Genomic DNA, 12,411 nt, shown 5'->3' on the forward strand with positions numbered 1-12,411 from the left:
ATATCAAGCAAGAATGTCTGAAGCCGAGGAACGATACGAGTATCTACACTGAAGGATATTCCATACAACGCAAATTCCTGAGATAACCAATATTGGAATATGGGAATGAACGATCATGCATTATTTATAAATAGTAAGCAACTTTGATGAACTCTTCCCTTTGAGGATGTCCCGACGAACATAATATACAGCAACCAGGTGAAATGACGACATTAGAAATAGATTCTACAAATCAGTAAACGTATTTTAAAACAAGATCAACAAACATTGCAAAAATTCATACGTGCGCAACCGGAATTTAAGTCTGTAAAGGACGCTGTTCAATTGAAGGCCCACTTATGACTAGAAGAAGAGGTAAACACCACAAAGCCTCTTAACAAGATAACTTCGCGGAAAGTGTCCGCGAAGTATCGACATACTGCTGGCATATAGCGCTTACAGCTAACAACAGAAGCGGCTTAGGAAATAAACATGGATTTACGTAGTTCCTTCATGTTTTTATAGGTTGTCAGGTTACAATAATTGATCTTTCTTCAGAAAAAAAACATCTAAGTTAAAGCTTACATTTCCATCCCGATGACCTTTTTTATCAACAAAACAGCTTTTCCTGATCTTGTTCAATTTAAAAATCATTGTGATAGAAGAGTCATTGTAACGATAGCTATTCGTGTAAATCTAACTCGCATTAGCGAAAGATTGTATTAGCATGTACAATTTCTATGGTAAAACAGAAAAGCACATTTCGTTGAAAGGATATATATTTCATAACAATTTTCTTAACGACAAATTAACACAACAAGGTTACAAACGATGACACGGTATAAATAAGTGAAACGCTAGATATGTCGCGGAAGCATTGAAAATAGATAGACACGCTTTCATTAAACAAATCCAAAAACACTAGCAATCGTACGTAAAGAATGCACAGACTGGCAAGCATCCCATATTCTTACCCTCTGCTCTCACTATTAACCTTGCACTTTCTGAAAATATCATGTTGTCGAAGTGAAAATGTAAGCATGTTGTAATATAGATGGTTTCATATGTAACGTTACACATATATCAGCAACAATATACTTAATTAGGGTAAACAGCAGAGTCTAACAAAAAACAATATTGCGATATTTCCATTGGAAATAGTCTCATCAACCTCGAATTAACTTAATTCAGTAGCCATGTTGTATTGTATTAAATTGTTACTGCACAGTGGCACATACAATTTACCTCTACAGTTTCAAACGTGTTTCCTCCAATATCCAGTTCGCACGATGCCTACAGGGGTCAGATAATATTTCCGACCCCCTAAAATTACGAAACCGTTTAAGTGAAACTTCAGACATTTTGACAATTATTTATATTAGCTGTTGTGCGCATCGTAAATCTCTTTACTTACTGTTATTAATTGACTTCCTGTAATTAATTGACAAACTGTAATCGATTGACTTACTGTAAATAAATTACTCCCTCCAGTGCCTTTGCTTAAATCATAATGAATGGAATTCACGAAATAAACGACATTCGGTACATATCGTTTCCATATACATGTATTAGAATAACTTCATATTTGCAGGTATTTGAATTTACTATCGTGTATCCACGAGAATTTTCAGGAAAACAAATTTTTCACGAAATATAAATTATTTATTATACAAAGTCATACAAAGACAAAATGAACACTACATCAATAAACGCCCGGAACTGTGAAATGTATATGCAGGGTGATATTATATACAGGGTGATATGTTTATACAGGGTGATACGTATATACAGGGTGATACGTATATACAGAGTGATACGTATATAATAGGGTGATATGTATATACAGAGTGATACATATATACAGAGTGATACGTATATTCAGAGTGATACGTATATACAGGGTGATACGTATATACGGGGTGATACGTATATACAGGGTGATACGTATATACAGGGTGATACGTATATACAGAGTGATACGTATATTCAGAGTGATACGTATATACAGGGTGATGCGTATATACGGGGTGATACGTATGTATGTGATGATACGTATATACGGTGTGATATATATATACGGGGTGATACGTATATACGGTGTGATATGTATATTCAGGGTGACATGTATATACAGGGTGATATGTACATGTATATGTATATACGGGGTGAAATGTATATACAGGGTGATATGTACATGTATATACGGGGTGATATGTGTATACAGGGTGATATGTATATACAGGTTGATACGTATATACGGGGTGATATGTATATACGGGGTGATACGTATATACGGGGTGATAGTATATACGGGGTGAAATGTATATACAGGGTGATATGTATATACAGGGTGATATGTATATACAGGGTGATACGTATATATAAATGATACGTATATGCAGGGTGATATATTTATACGGGGTGATACGTATATACGGGGTGATATATATATACGGGGTGATACGTATAGACGGGGTGATACGTATATACGGTGTGATACGTATATACAGGATGATATGTATATACAGGGTGATATGTGTATACAGGGTGATATGTATATACAGGTGATACGTATATATAGGGTGATATGTATATACAGGTTGATACGTATATACGGGGTGATATGTATATACGGGGTGATATGTATATACGGGATGATACGTATATACGGGGTGTTATGTATATACGGGGTAATATATATATACGGGGTGATACGTATAGACGCGGTGATATGTATATAAGGGACGATATGTATATACGGGTTGAAATGTATATGCAGGGTAATATGTATATACAGTGTGATATGTATATACGGGGTGATATGTATATACAGGTTGATACGTATATACGGGGTGATATGTATATACGGGGTAATATATATATACGGGGTGATATGTATATAGGGGGTGATATGTATATACGGGATGATACGTATATACAGGGTAATATGTATATACGGGGTAATATATATATACGGGGTGATACGTATAGACGCGGTGATATGTATATACGGGACGATATGTATATACGGGTTGAAATGTATATACAGGGTAATATGTATATACAGGGTGATATGTATATACGGGGTGATAGTATATACAGGGTGATACGTATATACATGGTGATATGTATATACAGGGTGATACGTATATACAGGGTGATACGTTTATACAGGGTGATATGTATATGCAGGGTCACATATACGGGGTGACATGTATATACAGGGTGATATGTGTATACAGGGTGATATGTATATGCAGGGTCACATATACGGGGTGACATGTATATACAGGGTATATACAGGGTGATACGTATATCTAGGGTGATATGTATATACAGGGAGATATGTATATACGGGGTGATATGTATATAAGGATGATATGTATATACGGGACGATATGTATATACGGGTTGAAATGTACATACAGGGTAATATGTATATACATGGTGATATGTACATGTATATATCACCCTGTATATATACAGGGTGATATATACATGTACATATCACCCTGTATTTACATGTACATATCACCCTGTATATACACATCACCCTGTATATACATATCTCCCTGTATAAACGTATCTCCCTGTATATACGTATCACCCTGTATATATACAGGGTGATACGTATATACATGTTTATACAGGGTGATACGTATAGACAGGGTGATACGTATATACATGTTTATACAGGGTGATACGTATATACCGGGTGATACGTTTATACAGGGCGATATGTATATACACGGTGGGACGTATATACGGGGTGATATGTATATACGGGGTGATATGTATATACAGGGTGATATGTATATACGGGGTGATATGTATATACAGGGTGATACGTATATCCAGGGTGATATGTATATACAGGGTGATATGTATATACAGGGTGATATGTACATGTATATACAGAGTGATATGTACATGTATATACAGGGTGATATGTACATGTATATACAGGGTGATATGTACATGTATATACAGGGTGATATGTATACGAAAGTTCTGTTAAACATACACTGAAACACCCAAATCACATAAGATTAGTATCATATATTGTCGTCTTAATTGTAAATAAATGCAAAAACATGCGTATTTTTTGAGGACTTTAATGCAAAAACAATATGTGTTGTTTTCAGTTTTATTAATGAAGAAATTTTAAATTAAAGTAATGAATAGAAATGTGTAACATGATCAATTTCTTCGGCTATACAGAGATTGTTAATGATAGGTATGTTATTGTATAAGTTAAATCATATCTTAAATCATGATTACAGCTACATTATAATACTATAACATTATATTATCCCCTTCTTGTGTGTAAACCACAATATACCAGTATGTTAGGGCGTTAGTTCCTTCGTTATCACTTGAGATGTGCATAGCAGTGTTTGTTGTCTTGCGAACCCACAACCTAGGTAATTGTATAAAACAATTACAAATCACAGCATTTAAAAGTCTTCACAGAAAAATACACAAACGTATTGCAGTACAAATATAAAACCAGACAAGATTTCGCGAACGTGTATAACTGAACTAACAACAGAATGCCATCAATCGTATAATTAGAATGACCTGTGACACGCATGTAGCAAGACGTCCATCCAGATGTCATGAAATAATCAAATAATACCGACCACTTTGCTCAGTTTGGTACATAATATGTCATATTCTATACGGCGGTCGAACTAAATGCTTGCATACATGTAGCTGGTAGGACGACAGTAAACTTTTAACCAGTGAGTGTAAAGGATAGAAGAATGTCTAACACGCGGAACGTTCATACTGTACTGAATACTAGAATGTAGAAAAAACGTGGACGAAATAGCAAAAACCAGGAATCTATTTAGCAAAAGTGTAAAATATGCAGTTAAGATAAAAGGCAATAAAACATCTCATTTTTTTAGAAATACCAAGAGGTATCTATCTACAAAATCAAAAGCACATTTTGAAAATCATATTAGGAAATCAACATAAAGATATGATGAAAGTAAACAAGCAAACATGCAAACACATACTAAGTAGTAGCCATGCTATATGTAAGTTTGTTTGCTCATTCTGAATAATAGTCATATAAATCTAAACAACGCGCCTTTCATAAAGATTGTTGAATGAAATGGTATTTACATTGAAAAGTACAGTATTTCAAAACCATGTTACTTTTGACATAAGCTGTGAGCGGTACTGTCGAATTTTTGAATCCAAGTACTTCTACAACATGTCTTCAGAGAGTGGATGTGTGTGATCGGCAAGGGTGTTATATCATATGTAAGTTGAACAGGAATGTTCAGCATGAATGTTAATATTGCTGTATACTATTATGTTGACAATATGGTATATTATAATGTTGAAATTATGGTATATTTCTTTGTTGACAATATGGTATATCATAATATGGACAATGTGGTTTATTTTTATGTCGATAATGTGGTATATTTTTAGGTTAACAATGTGATTTATTTCTATGTTGAAAATATGGTATATTATTATATTTATAATGTAGTATTTTATTTTGTTGACAATGAGGTATACTATTTTGTTCATAATGTGGTATTTTATTTTGTTGACAATGAGGTATACTATTTTGTTGACATTGTGGTATATTATTTTGTTGACATTGTGGTATACTATTTTGTTCATAATGTGATATACTATTTTGTTGACATTGTGGTATACTATTTTGTTGACAATGTGGTTAATCATTATGTTTAAAATGTTTGATACTTTGTATAGAGTAAAGGGTCGTTCATCCAGTCAGATTTAAATCCAGGATCTACTACATTGACAATGTGTGAAAATAAGTATGTTGACAAAGTTTGATATTTGTATATAAATTTGGTATCAGGTATAATGACAATGTGTGATTGGAAACTTATTGGACATTATGTTCACGGAGTTATTCCTATAGCATCCTATTGGAGGCACGGTAGTCTAGTGGTAGGACCGAAGGGTTGCGTGTTCGAGTCACGGCTAGGAACGGCACGGCACTATGTTGTATCTTTGAGCAAGATACTTTACTCCGCTTGTTCCAGTCTACTCAGCTGTAAATGAGTACGTGGTTGAGCAATGCTAGAACTGTTGAATGCTAGCTGTTAGCGCCGAAATGGCAGCTCCGGCTGTATGCTCCCCAGGGAGTTGAGAAAGGTATTACCTGGGTTGCAAAGGCCCTATAACCACGGATAATAATTTGTGAACCGCTTTGAGACGACCTACGAACTAGGTTGTGATAAAGCGGTATACAAGAACCTCGAATTATTTATTATTACGTATGAGCAGTTACAAGTTTTTGTCATGTTAGTTACATATTGTATGCATTGCTATACACATCTAATAGACTTTTAGCTTCAATCAAGTTAACATAGTACTACATAGTAGTACAATACACAGTTAACATAGTAATACATAGTAGTACAATACACGGTTAACATAGTACTACATAGTATTACAATACACAGTTAATATAGTACTACATAGTAGTACAATACACAGTTAATATAGTACTACATATTAGTACAATACACAGTTAATAGAGTACTACATAGTAGTACAATACACAGTTAATAAGTACTACATAGTAGTACAATACACTGTTATTATAGTACTACATAGTAGTACAATACACAGTTAACATAGTCCTACATAGTCGTACAATACACAGTTAACATAGTACTACATAGTCGTACAATACACAGTTAACATAGTACCACATAGTATTACAATACACAGTTAATATAGTACTACATAGTAGGACAATACACAGTTAACATAGTACTACATAGTCGTACAATACACAGTTAACATAGTACTACATAGTCGTACAATACACAGTTAACATAGTACTATATAGTAGTACAATACACAGTTAATATAGTGCTACATAGTAGTACAATACACGGTTAATCTAGTACTACATAGTAGTACAATACACAGTTAATATAGTACTACATAGTAGTACAATACACGGTTAACATTGTACTACATAGTAGTACAATACACGGTTAACATAGTAATACATAGTAGTACAATACATTATTCAATACCACGCGTAGTAGTAAAATTACAAAGTTCAGATGTTTGGTGTCATGTACGTACTTGATTTGTAATGCTTTAGATGTGTTAAATGATTTTCATATGTGTAAAAGGAAAGAGCCTGAGAGCATGAACTAAGGTCGGCGTTAGGTGTTTTGGTAGAATTGAGAGTGACACTATTTCTATGAGTTCCGAGTCGATTCTTACCCATCACTTCGAACGTTCCTCCCCATTCTGAAAATACCATATCATAGTACTTCAAAGCACACATAGCAAAAGCTTCTGTAGGAAAAGTTCAATATTCAGGCTACACGTCATTGTCTTATAATTAACAACAGAAATACATGTTAAATAATAAAAAAAAAAAACTTCTCAAAACTAGAAAGCGCTTTGGAAAGTAGTCACATAGTATATATCATTAAAAGTATAGAGCTATGATAACATGCGTTCTACCAGTTTTGATAAGCGCATTATTTTAGATAATGTAAGGTGTTAATTAACGTATCTATGTACTCGTTTTTTAATTATATACAACACATTGATTTTATTGCCACTTGAAAAATAGTTATTTACGATATATAAATGTCCGAAGGAGCCATTCGCCAACATGTAACATGTGTCAAATGTATAGGACTTGGAAGCTTTAATTCTACGAAATAAATCCTGCATTGGTATTGATAGAGAAATTGTGTTGCACTTGAATCGACAAGAATCAATCATTCTGAATTGACAAACCTCCAATATACGGATTGGCAAGCTTCTTCTTAACAGAATCGACCAGCTTCTATAAAACCAATTTGAAAAACTTATATTACAGGGATTTGACAGTTTCTATTATACCGGATTGACAATACTGGATTATTTCTATCATAAACGATTGATAATCTTTTATTATACGGATTGACAAATTTCTATTATACTGGTTTGACAAATTTCTATAAAACGGACTGACAATCTTCTATAATACAGATTGACAAACGTCTATTATCCCGGATTGACAATCCTCTTTAATAGTGGATCGACAAATTTCTGTTATACTAATTGACACTTTTCTATTATACGGATTGACAAATTTCTATTATACGGATTGACAAACTTCTACATGTATCATACATGATTGACAAACTTCTATTATACTGGTTAACAACTTCTATTTTACCGGATTGACAAACTTCTATTTTACTAAATTGACAAACCTCTATTATACCCGATTATTTCTATTATAACGAAATGACAGCTTCGATTATACCGTATTGAAAACAATCTATTTAACGCAATGGCAGATTTTTACTCTTACTGTTCGAAGAAAGCCAAACGCTATACAATTATGTGGCTGTAAATTATTTTGGTGCATATTTTGTGAAAAGTGCAATAAAGGTCAAAATGCAATATACTGAGGACGGTTTTATGAGTAAAATTGAGTTACTGGTCGATAAAATCTATGTTGAGTTCGGTGGCAAGATGTTCTTGCAGACTGTGACAAACTCTGCCTCTCTTCTGGTCGATTTCGTTTTGTTGGCATATTAAGCTGAATATCAAGTATCATGATTTGGAAACAAATCCTAGCCAAGTCCTTCAATTTCACGTACCCACAGAGCTTTAAATCAAAGAAACCATCCACTCTTCTACCTTACACACTTCCCCTATCGACTTTTCGATCGTGATTTTTTCCTTAAAAGTAACAGCTCGCTTACACAACCCACAAATTTACATGTCGCAGTAGATTCGGTACTCCCAGGGTTGCTGCGATTTTTTATTCATGTCGATTTCTGACGGACAAACTTACAACATGCAAGATATTCATGTGAATATTTCGTTTATTTACAAATACGTTTTTGCTGACTCTTCGATATTCTCTTGTTGTCTTCAAATGGTTTTTAGCATTCGAATAATACATAACGCTGTTAAGTACTTAAAGTGTCCTTCCCTGCAATAATATGCTTGAATGTGCAATCCGCAGTCATTATTCCGATGTTATTGACTAAAGTTCAAAGTAATATCATATCTTCCGGAATCTAACGTCCGTTTACCTATAGAAGTGCTTCTCTACATACTAACAACATACCAATCTCTCGGTATTGATGAGCATAACATAAAGAGGTTAGTGTCACATTACACTTCTGCTGTTACTTATATTATGTGAATGATCACCGTAACTATCTCTGAATATGTAACACACAAATCGATTTGCTGGTTCAATTGTTGGAATATAATATCAAGTGAATCTTTCATCAATAAAATGATAACACCTTGAAATCCTAAACGAATCATAACCTAACTGACAAATAGTAACTATCCTAAAAATGTTAAATGAAAAGATATTTTCGTGTAATTAGAAAATAATGTTTCGAAATGTACACCAGGAATCACACAAAATATCCGGTTATGCAGCACCTGTTTAAATATTGAATAAATCGGTGCCGAAACCCGATACATTTAACCATACCACTGACAGCTTCGGAATTGTCGGAGGAACTGGAGGTCCTAACAATGAAAATCTATGTCGAAAGCGTAAATACTGCAAAACGGGAAGGTTGCATATAAATACAGCAAAACAGAACGTTGTTTATAAATACAGCAAAACGGGAACGTTGTATATAAATACAGCAAAACGGGAAATTGTATATAAATACAGCAAAACGGAAACGTTGTATATAAATACAGCAAAACATGAACGTTGTATTTAAATAAAGCAAAACGGGAACGTTGTATATAAATACAGCAAAACGTGAACGTTGTATATCACCTCTTTGAAAGAACTAGAACTTATGGTTTTAACAGATAATTACTACAGCAAGGTTTCGATTGGTTATTGATTAATGGACGATGATTGTGTTCATTTTATTGTTTTTTGTTGAAGTAATAAATTAGAGAGATTGCCTATATGCAGACAGTTTTACTTGTAGCTCTGTAGGAAGGTCTTCAGACAGTTTTACCTGTAGCTCTGTAGGAAGGTTTTTCTACAGATACAATTTATATATTTCCTATATGCAGGCAGTTTTACCTGTAGCTCTGTAGGAAGGTCTTTCTGTGCTCGTTTCGTTTACCTCCCTTGGCCTTGGGAGCAGCTGCAGGCTTTTCAAGAGCTGGAAATATAACATTAACACATAAAAATTATGCACAGGTGAAACTGACCATGATTGATATACATTAGGATTATCTAAGACCTTCAGCTATTAGATTATGTTTAAGAAAACAATTTATATATTGAATACAAATGAGTCTCACGAATTAGTATCTAGTTTATCACATACCGTGATTTTATAATGAAAGTGTGAAATCGCGAAACATTGTGGAGCTACACAAAGACCTTGATGTCACTCTTAAAATAGCTAAGAGTGTAAAGCAAATACCATGTCATACACTATATCAGCTTTCAGATATGTCATTGCTTCGACAATTATATCACATAATATAGGGTGTGATTTATGCCTTATGGCTATACTGCTTTTACAAGGGGTTATAGCAACAGAGAAGAACAAATTGATTAACGTATACAAAAAGATATTCTAGTTAGACAAATCTACTTATAAACAAATGAGCAAATAAATTTCTAGTTCTAATAAAGTAGTGAGAGCTTACTTAACTAAATGTGATCAACTACACAGTTATAAAACAGGTGTTCTATCTTCTACATAAACACCATTGGCTCTTACTTCCTAGTCCGAGGGTTGCGTTCTCTAATGTGTGCTTGTGCTCTTCGGAAGCAAAAATTCGCTTGAAGGCATTAAGGTCGATATTTTGATTTGCAGTGAGGCCTGCTGTGTGGAACATGGTGTCAATCAAACTGTTGATCTCGCTGTCGTCGATCGATTGGTCGGACAGGTCTAACAGGGATCTGTTCGAGTAGTTACAACACGGTTATACGGCAGAGGAATCAGTCATACATTTCAGATACATAATAAAGAAAACAAATAACACACATAGACAAAATTTGGATGCAGAGTCGATCAAAATGAAAGAAAGAATCAAAGAGAGACGACAACAAACGGAAAAATCATACACCGAACAAATCGGAAAGAATATTACTGGTTCTGGTGCCTTTCGTGTTATTCTGGAAAGTATACCGGTCGATGCAATCTTAGACACAACAAACACGTCGTTTTTAAGCCACCAACAAGGAAATTGTATTTATTTCTGATAAAGACGCGGCATCCATCTTAACAATAATTCAGAATGAAATGAATACATCTTAGTTCCATACAAAATGATCCCCTATACAAATTTATTGAGATTAGGTTATTCAAAGATTTCTGCATATTTGACCAAATGCGACCTTGAATTTGGGTCAAAATAATTCAAATGACTTGATTACCCTTCATCCTAGCATGCTTCTGGCCAGATATCATCATTCTGGGCCTTTTGGTTATTCAGAAAAAGTCGTTTAAAGATTTGAAAAAATCTTACCCCTGTGACATTGAATACAGTTCAAGGTCATTCATTTAAAAAAAAAAATTGGTAGCCCTTCATCCTAGTTTGCTATGAGCCAAACATTATCAGCCTAGGCTTTTTCGTTATTAAGAAAAAGTCGTTTAAAGTGAAATCGGATGCTGCGTCAAGGCATAAGCTCACTAAGTAGACCAGGTGAGCTCATAAAACTAAGAACACCTAACAATAATCCCATAATCTAAATTTATACTCAGATTCTGAGGTTCTTTTACATGAGATATAATTTTTCCTGTTTCAGTTATGCTGACGTTTTCCGCAAACCAAGATAATAATAGTTGACCATATAGCAGTTCCGCGGGATCAGTCGACACTTACTTGATCATTTTGACAAACTCGGACCGTGATAGGTAGCCTCGCCTTCGGAGATCGTACATGTTAAACATTAGCATTGCCTTATCATCCGCATTGCCTGAAATCATAGAACAGTGTTTAACTGCAGCAGTTGTATTAAATGGAAATGAAAGCTATTTATTTTGTGACGAGTTCAATAAGATATATAAAGTATTAGAAAAAAAATATCGCAATGCATGTACATTGTGTCAATGAAGGGCGTGAATTTTGTTGTGCGGACAACTTAAACAGTTTAAACACTACAAACGATAGCAAGAAGCTTCACAATCACCTTTAACAACGGGCGATTAATATCTACTGTAACATTTAACAGAGAAATTCGTTTTTGGTTTTTGTTTGTAATTGTTTAGTTGTTTAATATTTTTGTTGTTACAAAACAGCACAGCTGAGCCTACTTTAAATGATATATAAAGAAGCCCAATGCGTCTTCCTTACATTGGAGTTTGAGCTATAAAATCATTAGTATTGTAAATCGTGTTTGATCCTGTATTTATGGTATCCCTTATGAAATAATTCACATTAAGTTACTTACATTAAGCATCAAAATAAACATTTAAACTCAGATTTCCTCGTCAAACAAACAACGTGTGTTTAAGT

General features: G+C 34.0%; 1 protein-coding gene across 4 annotated transcripts in view; it reads right to left on the reverse strand.

Moving 5' to 3' along the window:
* LOC110453652 (dual oxidase 2-like) overlaps positions 1 to 12,411 on the reverse strand; it is a 61,319-nt gene that overhangs the window by 12,105 nt on the left and 36,803 nt on the right. For 2 of the 4 annotated variants that reach the window (XM_021502704.1, XM_021502696.1), the window contains exons 18-22: positions 11,779 to 11,872; positions 10,671 to 10,852; positions 10,019 to 10,100; positions 7,222 to 7,248; positions 954 to 983 (exon numbers count right to left, since the gene is read on the reverse strand). In XM_021502704.1, the coding sequence (XP_021358379.1) occupies positions 954 to 983; positions 7,222 to 7,248; positions 10,019 to 10,100; positions 10,671 to 10,852; positions 11,779 to 11,872 (415 nt within the window). The remainder of the gene's footprint in view (positions 1 to 953; positions 984 to 7,221; positions 7,249 to 10,018; positions 10,101 to 10,670; positions 10,853 to 11,778; positions 11,873 to 12,411) is intronic. The other 2 variants (XM_021502713.1, XM_021502723.1) reach the window with 2 other exon arrangements.

The sequence above is a fragment of the Mizuhopecten yessoensis genome, unplaced genomic scaffold (genome assembly GCF_002113885.1).
Source record: "Mizuhopecten yessoensis strain PY_sf001 unplaced genomic scaffold, ASM211388v2 scaffold867, whole genome shotgun sequence".
Lineage (NCBI taxonomy): Eukaryota > Metazoa > Mollusca > Bivalvia > Pectinida > Pectinidae > Mizuhopecten > Mizuhopecten yessoensis.